This window comes from Vigna umbellata, chromosome 7 (genome assembly GCF_029865625.1).
Source record: "Vigna umbellata cultivar VRB3 chromosome 7, Vumbellata_1.0, whole genome shotgun sequence".
Taxonomy (NCBI): Eukaryota; Viridiplantae; Streptophyta; class Magnoliopsida; order Fabales; family Fabaceae; genus Vigna; species Vigna umbellata.
Window position 1 is genome coordinate 50,511,385 of NC_142171.1, and position 18,626 is coordinate 50,530,010.

Sequence of the window (18,626 nt, forward strand, 5' to 3'; positions counted from 1 at the left end):
TTTCAACCAATATATACTCAATACTAAATAAAAAAATAGTTAATATATGTAGTCGATAATAAATTTGAGTATTAATATTTTTATATAAATAATAAATTGTATCAATCAAATCTTTGCATTCTTATAAAGTAGATTAAATAAAAAAATTGATATACTTTAGATACTAATTAAACCTTTTTTTATTTTATTTTATATTTTTATTTTACTTAAGATAATAAATAATTTCTATTATCATATTATGTTTACAATTATGTGATTTATTTAAAATATACAACAGTAAAGTAATTTTATAATCTAATTTTGAATTAACAACATTTAATATATATACAAAACTACAAATACTTTTACAGAAAAACTCAATATTTTATAATATGTTAATACTTGAAAATTGTTTTATCTACATCTTTAAAAGTTATAATATTCTTACAAAATAAATTTTATATCACTCTCCATCTCCTTTTCCATTTTATAATTCACCTCTTTCTCTTTTTTTTTTGTGTTAAGAATAATATCGCATCGCACTCACAAACTGTTTCTAAACATTTATGTAAAGATTTCATGTCATGAGGTTCAGATAGGTTATAGGGGAGATGAAAAAATAAAAATAAACGGGTGAGTTTGGATTCAAGTTTTAAAAAAATAGATTTAGAATTTTAAAACTCGTTCTCCTAAAAATTTGTTTGTAAATAATTGCGAGAATCTTTTATAATTTAAAGAAAATAATGTACTTATAATTTTTTTTAAACACAATAAATTAAGCTATTCATTTTAATTGGAATTGATAAAATATATAAATTTTAATAAATTGAAAATAAGTTACAAATACAATATTATTTAATAAGCTAGATAATTTACATTCATATTTGTAAGAACATATATATATATATATATATTATATAAACATTTGATCTGAACAATGGGTTCAAACTCCAAACTTGAACCAAGTTAAAGAATATATTTTTTACGAAAATTAGGTATCGAGCTTAATTCAGGAATCAAAAGTGTACTCGAAATGCCTGATTAATGTTTTCTAAAATTCACAAGTTTGAAAAGTAATAATTCAAGAACGTAGTGTATTAACATCTAGTATACAGTTAAGAGAGAAGAAAAGTAATAAATTTATAGGTTATGTGATATGACAAGAAGAAGGGAGATAGAAAAAATAAAAATAAAGTGTGTAATAAATGTAGACAATCAAAATGTCTATAATCATTTTCATTGTTTGAATACTACTACCTTTTTTTAATTGATTTTTCAATCTGGAATGACCCAATTCTTGTTAGATTTCATGCAATTGAGAGAGAGGAAATGCATCATATATTGTATAATAAATACATTGAAGAGTTATTTTGCTCAAATGTGAATTTTATAATACAGTGGTCATCACTTAATGTATGGGGAGAGCACATAAAAATCATCAACTTAACATTTCAATCTTGTTCTACCACTTTTGAGTTTTATATATTTTTCATTGCACAACTGACATATTTTGAATGTGGAGAATAACAAGAACCAAACAAGAAAATAAAAAGACAGAGAAAATAGCAAGAAGAAAAACAAAAATATGTACTTTAAGCTATGATTATTGGTTTACATTCGGATAGCATTATGTACTCAATGATGGTTATTGATTTCTATAGTGCATCATCATAAGCATAAAAAAACTCTAGATTACTATATAATAATTGGGCTACAGCAAAATTTCCCTATTCTAGTTTAGGGATATATATACCTGAAATTGCACCGAAATATGATATACCTATCCGTGAGTATACTTATCCGCTACAATCTAGCTAGCAACGCTAGCTTCATCCACTTATCTGTGAGAAAAATGTGTTTTCCAAAAAACAACAACATGAAAACAAGGAAATGAAATAATCTAAGTAGAGCTGTATTTGTGAAGCAATAAGATGTGAGGAGAAAAGATAGGATAAGTGTAATTCATTATTTGCATGAATCACTATTACATGACACCGAATTTCATGCGATAAAAATTAAACTCAATTAATTAGTGAATTATAAAGATGTGTACCGTGTAAACATAAGGATCATAACGCCCTCCCGAGCCTGATCTTTTCACAGCATCCACCCTTAGCAACCTAGAGACAGTGTTCTTTCCATCAGACAACAAAAATAACCACATTTATATGAGCATTAAATATCAATATTTAGTAGGTTCTTTTAAACATGTTTACTATTATTAGAATTTATTATTGTCGTAATTAACATTCATTAAAGAATAGTGAGATTCAATTTTTGGTAAATTTTAAGCATTTATTTGGTGGATAACTTTATGATGGATGATTAAAAGAAAGAGATAATGTTTGGTTGAGATGATTTAAGGAAAAAATAATCTTAGGAACAATGAGGACATACTTGTACTTTTATATTTTTTTCCAATGTGTTTCTACTCATACCAGTGTCTCTCTCCTTTAACACATTTACTTTTTCTCTCAGTTCACTTCATTTTCCATATATTTTCTCTCTTATTGCTTCTTTTCATCTTACTCATTCCTCTTCTTACTCTCTATTAAACACATCCTGAGAGTGATTTGTTAACCTTATTGTGTGTATGAAAAATCCAAACAGTTGGTTCGTGCTTGTTTTCGCTACAATAACAAAATCAAACGGTTAATGATTTCAATCCGCTGAAATCAACCACACTAAACCTATTATATTTAAATCACGTAAACGTTTATGTTGCATGGCACAATATGCGTGTTTGGGTGAGTGAAAGAGATTACATTCTTAGAGCTTTGCTGGTGTCGGGGCTGTCACCGAGCATTTGACGGATCTTCACTTCAGAGGAGTCACCGCAAGAGAGCAACTTGAGTATGGCTTCGCCACGCCGACGCAGGTGCGGCGAACCAGCTGGGCGACTCGACGGCTCGGCCGTCTCACGTCCGATCCCGGTCACACGCTCAACAATCGCGCCTCTGCATCTTTTAGCGTAGCGCAAGCTTCGCGCGCTGGAGATGCCGCTCGAGCTGCTCGACAAGCAGGAAGAGGCCTCGCCGGAGGCGGAAACAGGAGAGAGCATATTCGCAGCCTCGCCGGCGTTCGGTTTCCGGTCGCCGGAGCACGATGAGGTCCACGTGACCTTCGATCTTATCTTCCTTGCAATCTTTCACAAAATTAAAATCCTCAGTTTACATAAAACAATCCAGAAATTTGTAACATAAATAGCAACTATCAATCAAATAATTAAATCTCTTATCCTCTCCCTTAGACTCAATCACACATTATCAAATCCAACAGAACAGAACAAAACGGAAAATCACTAGAAACAACAGCAACAAGATGCATAATCTCATCAGAAGAATGAGTGAAGCGAATTCTCATATCACAGTTTGGTTTTGTTATGCTTCCAAACACAAGCACATACAGAAAATGAAGAGAAATAAACTCTAAGATGCAACTAATGAGAAGGTATACAGAAATATATAATCAACCTTAAGCTTCATCTGATTATAACGCAAGATAGCAGAGAATGATACACTGTGCGATTTGATCTCTTTCTCGGATGAATCACCGCTGTCATTGGTGAGAGAGGAAGATGAGGATTTATTAGAACAGTAGGAAATCGATATTTGTCCGGAACGCGTGCTGTTGTTGCTTCTCCTCTCTGGAACTGCATCGCTTGAATCAGAGGGAAACCTTCAGAGAGAGAAATTTGTGAAAACAGAGTGGAGATCGAAACCAAGAAAAGTAGAATTGAAACTGTTGCAGTTACTTTGGAGTAGAAAGCAAGGGAGACGGAGGTGAGGTGTTGAGAAGAAGCAGAGACGATGCAACAGTTCGTTCTTCCGAACTCGGAAATGAAGACATCGTTGCCTTCACTGTTTTCTCTCAGTTTTTCAAATTTCCCGGGTATATTGAAATGTTTTCAAAATTTTCTCTCTCTTCGTCCATGTTTGCCGCGTGTGTCTAACAGTTTTTGTTTATTGTTATTATTAAGACACAAGAATAATACTGTCATTTATATCACACAAAACAGGAGTAATAAAAATTAAAATAAGTTTTTCTTAAAACATAAATTAGTTTATATAAAAATTAGAACAATATAAATGAATTCTTACAACTAAAATAATTTTAATCATAAATTATAATTTCTTATTTTTTATTTTCTCTATTTTAAAATACTTTAAGAAAACCTTGTTAAGGTTTATGATTACTCTCTGTTTTTAGATATGTAAATTCATTGCCTAACTACAAGTATTTACTTTAGCATTTTATTATATTTAGTTACTGGTAATTCTCTTACATGCCTATGTCTGGAAGTCAGAAATATTTTATTTATTTAATTTAGAAGAAACAGCACGTCAAGTTTGACTGGACACCAACCATTACCTTTAATTTAAAAATTTACATTTACATTTTTTATATTTGCAATAAAATAATTCATAATTGTTTTTACCATTAAATAAACACCCACTTATCTTATTTTATTTTCACATATAATTTTCACCAAAACTTAAATATAATTTTAAAATATAAAAATAATATATTTTTGATAAATAAAAATTAAAAGATTATATTTTTATAAATAAAATAAGACGTTGGGTTGTAATTTTATTGAAATAAAATAAAATAAGTAAATGTGTAATTTATTAAAAATATAAAAAAGGTTTATGTTTATTTAAAATGTATAGAGAATGTACGTATTATTATGTAAAAACAAAAGGAAGTAGATATCTATTTTAGAATTAAAGAAAAGTATGTATGAGTATTATTTAGTATAATTTTTAGCTATATGATTATTATCAGTATTTTTATTATTACTGAGCGAAAAATTATATCAATAAAAATTCTAGATTAATAATATATTTTATCTATGTTAATAATACATTGTAAAATGGTTTAATTGGATGTTTGTGATTTTCTATAATCTCTATTGGGCCTGGACTTTTATGTTTGATTAACAAATTCTATTTACATCCCCATATTTTGTAACACACTTCCACTTAGAAGATTTTTACCTATCTACTTCAAATTTTTCTTTTTTCTTTCATCTCTGCTTTTAAGATTTCATGCATGGTAAATGAAAAATCCATGTCACAAAGTCACTTAATTTTCTACTAATACAATCAGCTAAAAGAAAAATAGGTTAAAATATATTCTTCATACAGCATATATTCCAAATCTTGTAGTATAACAATAAAAGAAATAAATGATATTCATAAATAACTATACTTTTATTTGAATTCTAATTACATATATTAAGTATGCCATTAAATACTAATGTTAACATGGTCTAAAGAAAAATATTAATGACATATTAATTTATTGTATAATAGTTCAGTATTAGTATAATAAATATAACTTCATTTTGAGTTTTAATCCTATTTTTTAATTTGTCAGTTAGATGTTTACTGCATGGTAACTGTTACTAACATTTATATTTAGTTTGATGATTTGATATACAATATTTTTAATGGTAATGATTTTTTTAAAATACCAAATTACTATTATATTCAATTTATTTTCAATAAATTATTCTTTCAAACTCAAAGCTATCAGATCTTTCTTTGTTATACCACATTTCAATTATCTTAAATGGTAAAATGAAGGTGAAGAGAGGGACAATATTAGAAGATAATGTCTACTCAATATATATATATATATATATATATATATATATATATATATATTAAAATCTGTTTTCGATCTGGAAAAACAATCATTTTCGTATTTAGTCTCCAATAACTTTTTTTCTTGACTTTTGATCTTTGAAATACTTGTAGGTTTGTATCTGATCAGACATTTATTTGTATATATTGGCTTGTTTTTTTTGAAATAATTCCATAAATATTTTTAGATTTCTCTTTTATTTCTAAATTTTTTATCATACTAATTTAAATACTTTCTAACATGAAAATATCATATTAATAGTAATATAAGTAATATAATGAAAAATATCATATAAAAAAATAGGAACTAAAAAAAAAATATTAAGAACCGAATATAAAATTTGTAAACGTTTTAAGAAAAAAACCATATTTAAGTTGTTTTCCTTTTTTTTTTAATTAAGGTAACATTTCTATTAGCTTAGGTGACATATTTTGAGTGGACATTTGGATAGTGTTATTAAAATTGATTTTGAATATCATTAATTAGGTCAAATAATTATAATTATTATTTTAATGTATTATAAAGAATTTAATGGTGAAACCAGTGAATTTTGTGTTTTATCCTATAAAAGAAATGGACAGAAGGTGATGATAACAAGATAGACGTGCATCTATGTTCGTTTTCTGTAATAAAAATAAATAAATTTTAGTTTAATTATAAAGTAAATTTAGATTATTATAATATTATAGATGATTTTTTATTTATTTTATAGATAATTTTGTTTTCTTATAAATAATTATTTTAGTTATAAAAATAATTATTTTAAAAAAAATAATCAAACTAAAAAAATGATTAAATTTAAAAAATATTAAGAATAAAATTAATAAAATGATTGTTTTAATTTAAAAACAATTACTTATTAAAGTGTAAAATTGGAAAAGAAATGTATACATTCAAAAGTTGAATTCTCTTTACTACAAAATAGCATAATTTTTTAAATTAAAAATAAAGTCTATATATGTACAAATTGTTTATTGAAATAAAAATAATTAAATTTCATAACTTTTATTCTTTTTAAACAAATAGAAACTTACAAACCGAGTATCGTATAATCAGTCGGCCTCACTGGCTCGCACCGGTCACATCTAGGCCCAATCATCCAACTTTGTAACGGGTTTTATCCAAAATCAGTCCAGTCTATAACAAAATTAATATGATTACTTTTCATATAATATTAAAAATGTTTAATACATCAATTGGTCCCAATTTTTGAAAGTTTGATTCAAAATGGTTCCACTTTTTTAAAAAGTTCAGTAAGACTTGTTTAAAAATGTTCAATTCGGTCCTTTTCATGGACGTCGTTAAAAACTTAACGTGCTGATGCCACTGTGGCCAAATCTAGGTGAGGTGTTATGTTGAATGATTACGTGGCAGGCACTGTGAAGTGAAGTGAGTTGGTGAAAATATTTTAAAAAAATAAAATGACTTAATTTGGGTGGTAGGTTTAAGTGTGGGTTAAACCAAAATTACCTTTATCTAAGACTGATTTGGGGATTTATGGGTAAAACATTGTGCTGCAAGTGGTTCCAGATAATTAGGGTTGGGAATTTGGGGATTTGGGGATTTCTTTTAATTATAATTAATTAGGGTTGGGATTTCCTTTTAATCACTTTTAGTTATCAATTTCTATTAATTTCTGAATTCTAATTGGATGCATTAGGTTTGAACCCTAAATTTAATTCTCAAATGCTTGTTTCACACCTAAAGAACTCTAATAACAATTTTTTTCCCAAATCATTTTCTTGTCTCGAACAAACCCAACTTGGGAGGGTGTTCTTCGGTCACGCGCGAGAGAAGCTCGCTTCGGGAAAGCGCTCTTCTTTTTCGTTTCTGGTTATGTTGTGGCTTCGTAGGAAGGGAGAGATATCATTCTTTGTCTTCCCTTTCTTCTCTATTTCTGGTTGGTTTTTTGCAGGAAGGAGAAGCAAGTTTCGGTGGCAGAATCATCGTCAATCAAACAAAATATAATTAAACCCTAATCCCAAATACAACAACATCAACTTATTAGCCTTGATTAGGACCACTTATCTCACACACGTACGTACGCTGTTCCAATTTAATTTTGAAGGAATCACCAGCCAAAACCACTTGCAGCATAATGTTTTACCCAGAAATACCTAATTTAACCACACTTAAACCTACCACCCAAATTAAGTCATTTTATTTTTTTAAAATATTTTCACCAATTCACTTCACAGTGTCACGTAGTCATCCAACATAACACCTAACTCAGATTTGGCTACAAGTTTTTAACGGCGTCCACGAAAAGGACCGAATTGAATATTTTTAAACAAAATATGGAGCCTTACTGAACTTTTTCTAAAGATGAGACCATTTTGAACCAAACCCCAAAAAGTTGGGATCAAATGATATATTAAACCTATTAAAAAAAACATAATTTTACACCCTTCTTGAATATTTGGTCACCATCTTATCATAAATCATGGATCACACTTAGAAAATAATTATCCAATAAAAAAAACAATGTAAAAAATATATGTACTGTTCACTCAAATAACTTATTTACAAGTTACATTACAATGGTAAAGTTTTCTAGGAATCCTTTATATTTCCATCTATTGCAAGAGTCCCATCAAATCACTCTTGTTTCAATGAAATGAAATCATTTTGTAAGATCTAAATTTTCTTAGCATTCACAAAAATAATAATTCATTTTTGAATATCACTAATAATTTTTTCTATGAATAAGCATGCATCACACATACAAAAATATTAAAAACAAATGTTTAATGGAATGTCTTGATAGCATTCTAGTCATCTCCAAACAAAACATCCAAGATCAAAGGTTTTTTGTTTTGTCACAGCCATATACCCCTTGTTTGGAAACTTGTTAGTGCACATGGCAAAGCATTGATTGGTTTGAAATAGACTTGTTAACTAAGTTTCCAGTTTAACTCTCATCCCAACACACCTACACTTTGGAAACAAACTAGTGCTGATTTAACAAAACAAGTCAAGGAGAACCAAGCAAACCCACAAAACAAAACCCCCTGGTTCCTTCTGTCCCCAATAAATCAAGATAACATTTTTCATTTTTGGTTCAACTCAAACTGATTTTTCAAGCCAATAAAAATCTATGAATCATATCATATTACAACTGTGGTTGATAATCAATGTCCATCCCTATTAAAACTAGTACTTTAATGAGAAATCTAAACATGTGCTAAATTGGTATAAGAAGAATAACCCATTATCTAATCTAACACATCTTTTTAAATGTATTATTCATTATTAACTATAAATTTGCTAAAACTCATGAGAGTACCCTAGTTTCAATATGATATATGTTAAAATATGAATGATAATATAAAAGTTTTAACATCAGTGAAAGTTTTAGAAGATATTATCTGGAAAAGGTATTGACATGGCAGCTCATAAATCAAAAGCATTATAATAGCAAGTTCCAAATCCAATTAATACCCTAACGTGAAGTTTTACCTAATGAGTCCATTTTCCAACACCAAACCAAAATAAAAAAGGATTAAAGATAATAAAATAAAAAGAAGATGTTACAACTGAACCAGAAGAAGATTCCACTCTACCAAACTACCTGCACTTGCATTGAAGCTTAAGGAACCGACACACACACACATACCTGTCGGCAACCACAACCTTAACCAAAACTTCAACTCCCAAACCCCAAAAGAAACTTACCAGCAACATTCTATGTTTCGATTAGGAGGAAAAAGAAAGAGTTGAAAGGTGTTCAGCTCAAGTCAATCGGAAGATACATTTGGGGGAAGGTTCGATTGAATTCATCACCCAAACTCAATGATGGTCCAAGAGCAGCATTCACTTCCAAAATCAGTGAATCAGAAGCCCAAAACACGGACGGCGGCGCTGGCAGCTACCAAGAGCCTCGATTTCTCCGCCTGGGTCTCTGACAACCTCGTCAGGATCGTGACCGTGGTGCTCCTCGTAGTGACCGTCGCCGCCGTGTTTTTCCTCCGGAACGCCGGCGACACCGCGGCGCTGCTCTGCTTCGAGAAGCAGGCGCAGGAGCTCGAGCGGATCGCGTACCCGCGCGTGGAGTGGGGCGCGATCGCCCCGATCGCGGACAAGACCTCGAAGTTTGCGAACTTCCGGACAGAGAAGTGGATCGTGGTTTCGGTGTTGGGGTGCCCCAGCGACACGCTTAGGCGGCTTGTGAAGATAAAGGGATGGCAGGTGGTGGCGGTTGGTGGGTCGAAAACGCCGTCGGATTGGAGTCTGAAAGGTGCGATCTTTTTGTCCCTGGAGGAACAGGCCAATTTGGGGTTTAGGGTTGTGGATTACCTTCCTTACGATTCGTATGTTAGAAAGAGTGTGGGTTATTTGTTTGCGATTCAGCATGGTGCCAAGAAGATTTTTGACGCTGATGATAGAGGGGAGGTGATAGATGATGATTTGGGCAAGCATTTTGATGTGGAGTTAGTAGGGGAAGGTGCCAGGCAAGAGGTTTTGTTGCAGTATAGTCACGATAACCCGAATCGAACCGTCGTGAACCCTTATGTGCATTTTGGGCAGCGTTCGGTTTGGCCCAGAGGGTTGCCTCTGGAGAGGGCAGGGGAAATTGGGCATGAGGAATTTTACACTCAGGTTTTTGGAGGGAAGCAGTTTATTCAGCAGGGGATTTCCAATGGCCTGCCGGATGTAGATTCAGTGTTTTACTTCACCCGGAAGTCCAGTTTGGAGGCGTTTGATGTGAGGTTCGACGAGCATGCGCCGAAGGTGGCGCTGCCGCAGGGTGTGATGGTGCCGTTGAATTCCTTTAACACGCTGTACCATTCGCCGGCGTTCTGGGCCTTGATGCTGCCGGTGTCGGTGAGCACGATGGCGTCTGATGTGTTGAGGGGTTACTGGGGGCAGAGGCTGCTTTGGGAGGTTGGTGGGTATGTTGCGGTTTATCCACCTACGGTCCATAGGTATGACAGGATTGAGGCGTACCCATTTTCAGAAGAGAAGGATCTTCATGTGAATGTTGGAAGGTTGATTGATTATTTGGTTTTGTGGCGGTCTGATAAGCATAGGTTGTTTGAGAAGATTCTGGATTTGAGCTTTGCAATGGCAGAGGAGGGGTTTTGGACTGAGACGGATGTGAAGCTTACTGCTGCTTGGCTGCAGGATTTGTTGGCTGTTGGCTATCAGCAGCCGAGGTTGATGTCGTTGGAGTTGGGAAGGCCTAGGCCAAATATTGGTCATGGTGATCGAAAAGAGTTTGTACCACAGAAGTTGCCATCAGTGCATCTTGGCGTAGAAGAAACAGGAACAGTGAATTATGAGATTGCTAATTTGATCCGGTGGAGGAAAACTTTCGGGAATGTGGTGCTTATAATGCACTGCAATGGGCCGGTGGAACGAACCGCTCTTGAATGGAGGTTGCTTTATGGAAGGATATTCAGATCTGTAGTTATTTTGTCAGAAAAGAAGGATGTAGATCTTGTTGTAGAGGAGGGTCATTTGGACTATGCATACAGGTATGTCTGGTTATGTTTTACATTTCTTTCTATTGCTAAATTATAATTGGTGACTTGTAAATTTTTGGAATTGTTTCTGAATCTAAATACTAGCCTTTGATGATTACCTGAGATGGTTCTCTTTTATCAGTAAGAGTAAGGATTGAGAGGCAATAAAAGACTGAAGTTTGTTAAAAAAAATATGAAATCATCTCAAGTAATTGCTTTGGGTCATTGGCTGTTTGGTGAAGTAAAATGCAGTTTTTTTTTTTTTTTTTTTTTTTTTTTTTTTTTTTTTTTTTTTTTTTGTTAAATTGCTTATACAGCAGAAGAAACAGAACTTTCCTTCACTTTAAACATGTTAGTAGTAGTGTGAGAGGTGTTTTGTAGCCTGTGTTGACAATGGAAGCTTTTGGAAGAGGAAAGTTAGAAATATCACTTATTGTAGAGGTTTGTTATCCTGTTTTCTTCTTCATATGATTTTAATTTTATCCATCGCCTGATTTCAGGTACCTGCCCAAAATTTTTGAGCAATTTAGCAGTGCAGAAGGATTTTTGTTCGTACAGGATAATACCATTCTTAATTACTGGAACTTACTACAAGCAGATAAAACTAAACTGTGGATCACTAATAAGGTATTGTTATTTTGTTCCTCTCACCCCAAGTATGGATTCTTACTTCTGCATGATTGAAACTCCACCCATTCTAAATCCTCCCAAATTGATATTATAAGGGCTTATTGACCCATGTTACAAATGCATGCACTAATATTGCAAGAAAACAGTTTTAATCTAGAGTAGCAAACCTCATTCCAATCTGTAAAACAGTAGTAAGCATTGGTCTGACTCGAGGAACTTTTCAACAAACGCTTGTAGGATAAGAAAAGGGGAAGAAAAACCAAAATAAAATTGTCCATAACTTAATGTATTAGCTAATCCGCAGAAAGTTAGATTTGTCCATAACAAATGACATTTTGTTAAGTCAAGTACTAGGAAGGGAGGATTTTGTATAGTCAAATACTAAACTGACAAACACCTACAGTTAAGGACTAGTTACTCTTTAATTTGTTGTTGCTGTGAAGTTTTTCACAGTTCCACTCTATTATCCTATCATACTGTTGGTGATATTACATTCATATTCATTCAGGATAATGTTAGTGTGAAAATATTTTATGCTATTTCTCCCACTCTTAGTCAATTTACTTTGAAGCATGGCTTTAACTCTTAAAAGATGGTGCAAGCCCTTTTCTCTCTGAGCATTAACAAAGTTACTGGGATTCAGGTGTCAGAATCTTGGTCTTCTGTAATAACCAATGGTGACAGTTCAGATTGGTTATCACAACAAGCAAGCATGGTACAGAAGGTTGTTAGCACGATGCCAGCACACTTTCAAGTGAGCTACAAAGAAACAAGTGACAATGACAAGAACCTCCTATTATGCAGTTCTGAGGTGTTTTATGTTCCTCAGCGATTGATCAGTGATTTTGTTGAGCTTGTTAGCCTTGTGGGCAATCTAGAGATTCATCAGAAGGTTGCAATTCCTATGTTCTTTGTGTCCCTAGATTCTACTCAGAATTTTGACCCTGTTCTTGATTCAATGATCTACAAGCAAAATCCTCCTGCTAATTCCACCACTCTTTATACTGCCAAAGTTCCTGCTGTTCATCCATGGAGCGTATCGAGTGAGCAAGACTTCATAAAGCTTATCAGAATAATGGCAGAAGGAGATCCACTTCTGATGGAGTTAGTTTGAAAGTAGAAAACTCTTTCTTCTTGATACTTGGTGACCACAGAGGACGCAAGAAACATGTAACACTTAAATAGCACTCCTACACGCTCTATTTTTAATCGAAAACAGTGTTACACAGTATTTTTGTTTCTTGGGTGGGTTTTTAACCTTCTCTTTCCCCCTACCCTTTATTGTGTAGATTTCTTCCACAGAAAATTGTATCATTCCTTATTTTTTTCTTCCCTTCTTTTTTGTGAAAAATGAAATGAAAATGTATTTGTATTCAATATTGCATTGCAATCTCTCCATTAAGAGATTCTTTTTTTATACCAACTTGAAGCGTGTCTGATATGCAGTGGTTTCTGGGAATTTGCATGCCTATGCAAAAAAGAACTATTATTCCTACATCTAGATAAGAACTCTGCAAGATGGCTTAGCATACATATGCAAATAGGTCTGAAAGTTCATGCCTTTTTTTCTTCACTTTCATCAAACAGAACCCAGATGAACCTATGCTTGCTTTGTTCCAACCCATTTGCAATTTCGTGAATCTGTTCTTCTGCCAATGTTTGTTGTCCCATAAGATACGTATATCATTGAAACATGTTTGAAAATGGAAAACTTTAATGTCAGGAAATTTGCAGAGTTGAAATTGTTTGTCTATACTTTGAATCCACATATTTTACAATTGATTTGAGAGATTAACATTGCTTCTTTCATGTAAGCAACTTATTATTAAAAGATTCATTTCGTGCTTAAAATTGATAAAAATTTAACGGAGTTTTACAGAAGTGACGATTTTTGGTGCATCAATCCCCAAAAGCTTTCAATCAATTTAAATATTTATGGAACTGTTCGAAAGAAATGAAGCATGTAATTTTTAAGGATCTTCAAAAAAAAATTATTATTTTTGTCATTAAAAATTGGGACAATTTTTAACCCTAATTATTCTAAAATTAGTAATAACATTAATTTTAAATTAGCATAAAGAATATAACTAAATTCAAAAGATAAAGAATACCAATATTGATTTATAAATTAAAATAAAGAATATAAATATTACAAGTAATCAGGTTTGAAGTTTAACTCTAAACTTTTTATCACTTGACGAATCCCAGGATTGGACTAGTAGTAATTTAATAAATACTATTTTTTGTACTAACAGAATTTAATTCTTTTTATTTCATAAAAGAAAAACATTATCAAATATTTTAAAAGTTGTGGATTAGTAAATTATAAATAAACCGAGGTATAATTTTTAGTGTTTTCAAATATTTTTTAAATTTTTTATGAAAAAAATTAATATATTATTAATTGTCCTTGTAATCTATCTATATATTTATGTAAACTAAAGTTGAGCTTAAGGAATATATAATAAAAAGAACAACTAGTTAATAATTGTGCTTAAATTTAATACATAATATAATAATAGTAATAATAATAATGCGGCCTTGTATTAAAAGACCTACTGAAGTTAATACAAAGATATTAAAAAAATAGTAGCATATTTTAGAGTTACATATTATAGTCGTAAAATATTTATTAACTTTGTTGTATAAATAACAGAAATAATTTTTAACATAATTTATTTCTCTGATTATTTTTTTGTTTACAAAATTTAAATATGAAATCTTACTTCTAGCTCGTATCGAACCCAATTCACTGTTTAGAAAAAAGAAAAAAACTTTATAGACTTTGAGATGAAGGACAAATTCATTTTCCCTATTTCTGCAAAACATAGGTTTAAATTATACCGTGTAGAAATGATAGAGAAAAAAGGAAATACACTCTCTAAAATAGTAGATAAAATTGTTTTGATATATTAAGGAGATTCTTTATATAAAAACAACACCGTATTCAATCCAAAACTTAAATATTTGATATTTTTGAGTTTTTTAATATATCACTCAATTTTTTTTTACTTTTACTAGATGTCAAACTTTGAACTCATACTTAAATTTTTAATAATGTTCTATTAAATTCTAATTCTAGTTTCAAAATATATATATATATATCATTCATTTATGTAAATATATTTTCTTTTACCTAACTATTGTTAGGTTTTACCTAACTATATATATATCATCTTCTCTTTTGTTTGGATTATATTTTTATATTTTCTTCACCAATTCCTCCTTGATCAAATCAAAAACAAATTTTTCTGTCTTTGATATGAATTTTGAATACTTATTGTTAGCATATTTTATCTCATAAAGGTTGTTTTCAAAGAAAATCTAAAAGAATCTTTTTTAATATTTGAATAATCTTAGAAATATATAAGATATAAAAATTAATTTAATACCTAAATTAATTTTAAATAGAATTGTTCTTGTTTCTTTCACGATAAGTTGTTCTTCATTCCCAATTTTTATTTGGAAATATTTTATTTGTTGAGTTCCTTAAAAAGTTATCCATCATGAGTTATGTAGTTTGTATAACCATTATCTATAATCTAACCTTTTGTAGACTGTTTATTGTGACACATGATGTTGTAAGAAGTAGTTCATTATCGACTTTACTATCTTGACATCTTCTTGAGGAATTTAAAATTTGTATGCTTTTTTCACACGTTCCAATTGAGCATATTGATAACATTTTACATCTGGCCTCCACCAACACTTGTTGGATTGATGTGTGTTGTATTTTGTTCATTTTGTCGTTCTTGACTATGAGAGCATCCTCTCTCCTATAAAGTAAAATTTCTTCAACCACTTTATTTTTTTTGTTACTCTTGTATTTGCAAGACATATATCACTTTTGTCAAAGTAATTATAGAATATCGTCATTTCCTTTGACACTATTACCAAAATTTTCTGAAAGAGTTTGGAATCTGAAAACCTCTTTCCTTTAATTTTTATCTTGTTAGTAATATCAAATAATTTGTTTAGTATTCCTTAATTGTTTTAAACTCTTTCATCCTGTAGTTCAAGCACTTTTATTAATTTTAAAACTTTCATGCATTAAATTTTTCTATTTTCTTCACATTCTTCTTTGAAAATTTCCAGAGAATCACCATCACACTCATAGATCAAAACTTTCATCACTAAAGAGTGAAATAGTGACTTGTGAAAAATTTCCTTTCATTCTAAAGGTCTTGTAAGAATAATGACTCTTAATACCACTCTTGAGAATTTTTAGAATTTATGAAAATAGGAGAGATATGCAATATATTTTAAAAGTGAAAAATTTATTAAAAACTAATTTAAAAAAGTATATTTTAAAAGTGAAAGATTTATTAAAAACTAATTTAAATAAAAAAGATAGTGAATATTCTCCAAAGTTGATATTTTTCTTATGCGAGGAATAAATTGAAAATATTCATTTATGCATTTTAAAATAATGAAATAATATATACTTTTACATACAGCTTTTTTATTTATATGCTACTATATAACTTCTTAACTCTCAATTCAAAATAATAGCAATAATTTGTTACATAATTATAGCTATAAAAAGTTGAAATTATTATTTTATTTTATGTTTTTATGATTAAAAATGAAATATATAATTACAAAATTATTATTATATTGACTAGTAGATTTTACTTGTTTATTATATTTACAAATATAAAGATATATTAAATAATTTTTAATTTCAATTTACAATAACATGAAATATTAATATCTAATGGGTATACGGTAATGAATTTAAAGCATTTATATTTTAATAAGATAAGAAATTAAAAGAAAAACGTAAATATTATAAGGGAAATAAAAATTAAAGTAAACATATTAATAAAAAATAAATATATAAGCCTTAGAATAAAATGATATTTAATCAAAATGATAATTGTAATTCTTTAGATCAAAACATAAATTTAAATTATAAATATTAAATTGAAATTTAAAATATTTAATTAAAATAAAATTATAAAATACTGTATATAGATTCTGCTATGGTTTATCAAAATATGATAAAACAATGGGTTTGAAAAATATAAATTTCTTTTTTTAAACTTAAATTTTTCTCACACTTGTGTTATTCTTATCGAATCTAATAATCTCACATGTTTCATAGTTGAGATTTAAAATAGTTATATTTATTTTTTTTCATTTTTTAAAGAGTTTTACGTTTCAAAAAGAAGACAATACTTCATAATTGACCATAATCATATCATATGAGGAATTAGGAATAAAACATTATTTTCTAAAGAAAAGTTAAAATGAATTTAAAAACAAAAGTTAAAAGAAAAAACAGAAGAACAGAGTGAAGCCAATGAGAGTGGACCGAAAACCAGAAAGTGAAAAATGGAAGAAAGAGGTTTAAGAAATGAGCAAAGCCGTGTAGCATCTTTCTTGTTGAACCATTGCAGACAACAACACTGAACCATTTTGTTTTGTATAATATGGGAACATAGATTAAGGTATATTTTTGCTGTTACCGAGGCTACAAGGTTACACACTTCAAGGTTTTTTCTGCTTTGGAATTTTCAAATTTCAGTATAACCTACCTCTGTCACTTTGATTCAGCACAAAACACAATGTCTGAAATCACAGGCAAATTTCGTTTTTTATATTTCCGTTCAACAAAAAAACAAAAACATGATTGCTTCGATAATTTCAATGTGGTTGGTTTCTTTCGAATATCACATGATAGAAAGTCCCCCCTTTTTTTTAAGTTTAATACAAAATATATGGTAAATGATATTTTTTTCTTACTAGTTAAAAATTAGCTAAAAAAGGAAAATATGAAAATTAGTTCAAATTGATGACTCTTAATCTCGATTAATGAGTAGATTATAAAAGATGATCGATATAAGCATAACGAAATATTCATTTGAACGTAAACAACTTTTTATATTTAATTATGTAGTTTTTGTTTGTTATGCTAAATTGAAGCTCAACTATATAAGTTTCGGTGAATTATAATAATTTTGTGTGTGATTATATAAATTTTGCAATATCTTACTATCTGCGTTACCATCGTTCAAATATTAAATAAGATCTCGATTGACTTTGTTTACACAAAAGCATGAATAAAAAACACATGGATAAGAAGAACAAATACTCTTAATATAGCAACTTTAAAAATAAACATAAATTCATCCTAAGAACTTTATAATATAATTATCATGACTTATTTTTAATAAGTAGATAACAAAATGGGAGTGAGATCCATAACAAAGGTGAATGGTTGAGTATTTTATTATTAAGTGAATAAGTTCTACAACTCCTACTTACAACAATCAAGTTAATTAAATCGCTTGACAAATAATGGAGGCTTTATATCCAATGACATTGCGTTTTCATATATTCATTCAAATTCATAATAACTCACAATAGTTATTACGAATTAAAAATTATGTAATTAATGTTATCATTAAAATATGAGTTAGTTGAGGTTCAATTGATTAAAATAATCAATTATAATAAATAAAAGTAGTGTTGTTGTCAAAATGAGTTGTAACGCGAACCAATCCGGCCCACCATGGGTTTGAACCGAGTTGAGTTGAGAAAAAAAGTAACTTTTTTATACGGGTTAGTTTTCAACCCAGTTCACTAAGAACCCGGCTCATCAACCCACTTAATTTAATTTAATTATTTATTATTTTGTGTTTCAATATTATTAGTTATCATTTTTTTATTATATTGAGCCAAGTTGAGTTTGAAAAAAAAGTAACTTTTTTATACGGGTTAGTTTTCAACCCAGTTCACTAAGAACCCGGTTCATCAACCCACTTAATTTAATTTAATTATTTATATTTTGTGTTTCAATATTATTAGTTATCATTTTTTTATTATATTGAGCCAAGTTGAGTTTGAAAAAAAAGTAACTTTTTCATACGGGTTAGTTTTCAAACCAGCTCACTT

At 29.9% G+C, this 18,626-nt stretch overlaps 2 protein-coding genes across 2 annotated transcripts; one reads left to right on the forward strand and one right to left on the reverse strand.

The window, feature by feature from the left end:
• Nucleotides 1-2,740: 2,740 nt before the first annotated feature.
• On the reverse strand, nt 2,741-3,828 carry LOC148196540 (uncharacterized). Its single transcript, XM_088095415.1, has 3 exons — nt 3,734-3,828; nt 3,453-3,657; nt 2,741-3,124 (listed from the first exon to the last, which is right to left on the reverse strand). Exons 1-3 carry the CDS (start codon nt 3,826-3,828, stop codon nt 2,741-2,743), a joined length of 684 nt encoding a protein of 227 aa, XP_087951541.1.
• Nucleotides 3,829-9,097: 5,269 nt separating this feature from the next.
• On the forward strand, nt 9,098-13,103 carry LOC124827185 (putative glycosyltransferase STELLO1). Its single transcript, XM_047300186.2, has 3 exons — nt 9,098-11,108; nt 11,597-11,723; nt 12,370-13,103. Exons 1-3 carry the CDS (start codon nt 9,424-9,426, stop codon nt 12,838-12,840), a joined length of 2,283 nt encoding a protein of 760 aa, XP_047156142.2. The 5' UTR covers nt 9,098-9,423; the 3' UTR covers nt 12,841-13,103.
• The last annotated feature ends 5,523 nt before the right edge of the window (nt 13,104-18,626 follow it).

Bases quoted from the DNA above. Each gene is read 5' to 3' on its own strand.
- LOC124827185 (XM_047300186.2), top strand. From the start codon at position 9,424: ATGATGGTCCAAGAGCAGCATTCACTTCCAAAATCAGTGAATCAGAAG. The intron at 11,109-11,596 runs GTATGTCTGGTT...GCCTGATTTCAG, and splicing joins CATTTGGACTATGCATACAG to GTACCTGCCCAAAATTTTTG. The intron at 11,724-12,369 runs GTATTGTTATTT...ACTGGGATTCAG, and splicing joins AACTGTGGATCACTAATAAG to GTGTCAGAATCTTGGTCTTC.
- LOC148196540 (XM_088095415.1), bottom strand. From the start codon at position 3,828: ATGTCTTCATTTCCGAGTTCGGAAGAACGAACTGTTGCATCGTCTCTG. The intron at 3,658-3,733 runs GTAACTGCAACA...CTCTCTCTGAAG, and splicing joins CCCTTGCTTTCTACTCCAAA to GTTTCCCTCTGATTCAAGCG. The intron at 3,125-3,452 runs GTTGATTATATA...ATTTTGTGAAAG, and splicing joins ATAATCAGATGAAGCTTAAG to ATTGCAAGGAAGATAAGATC.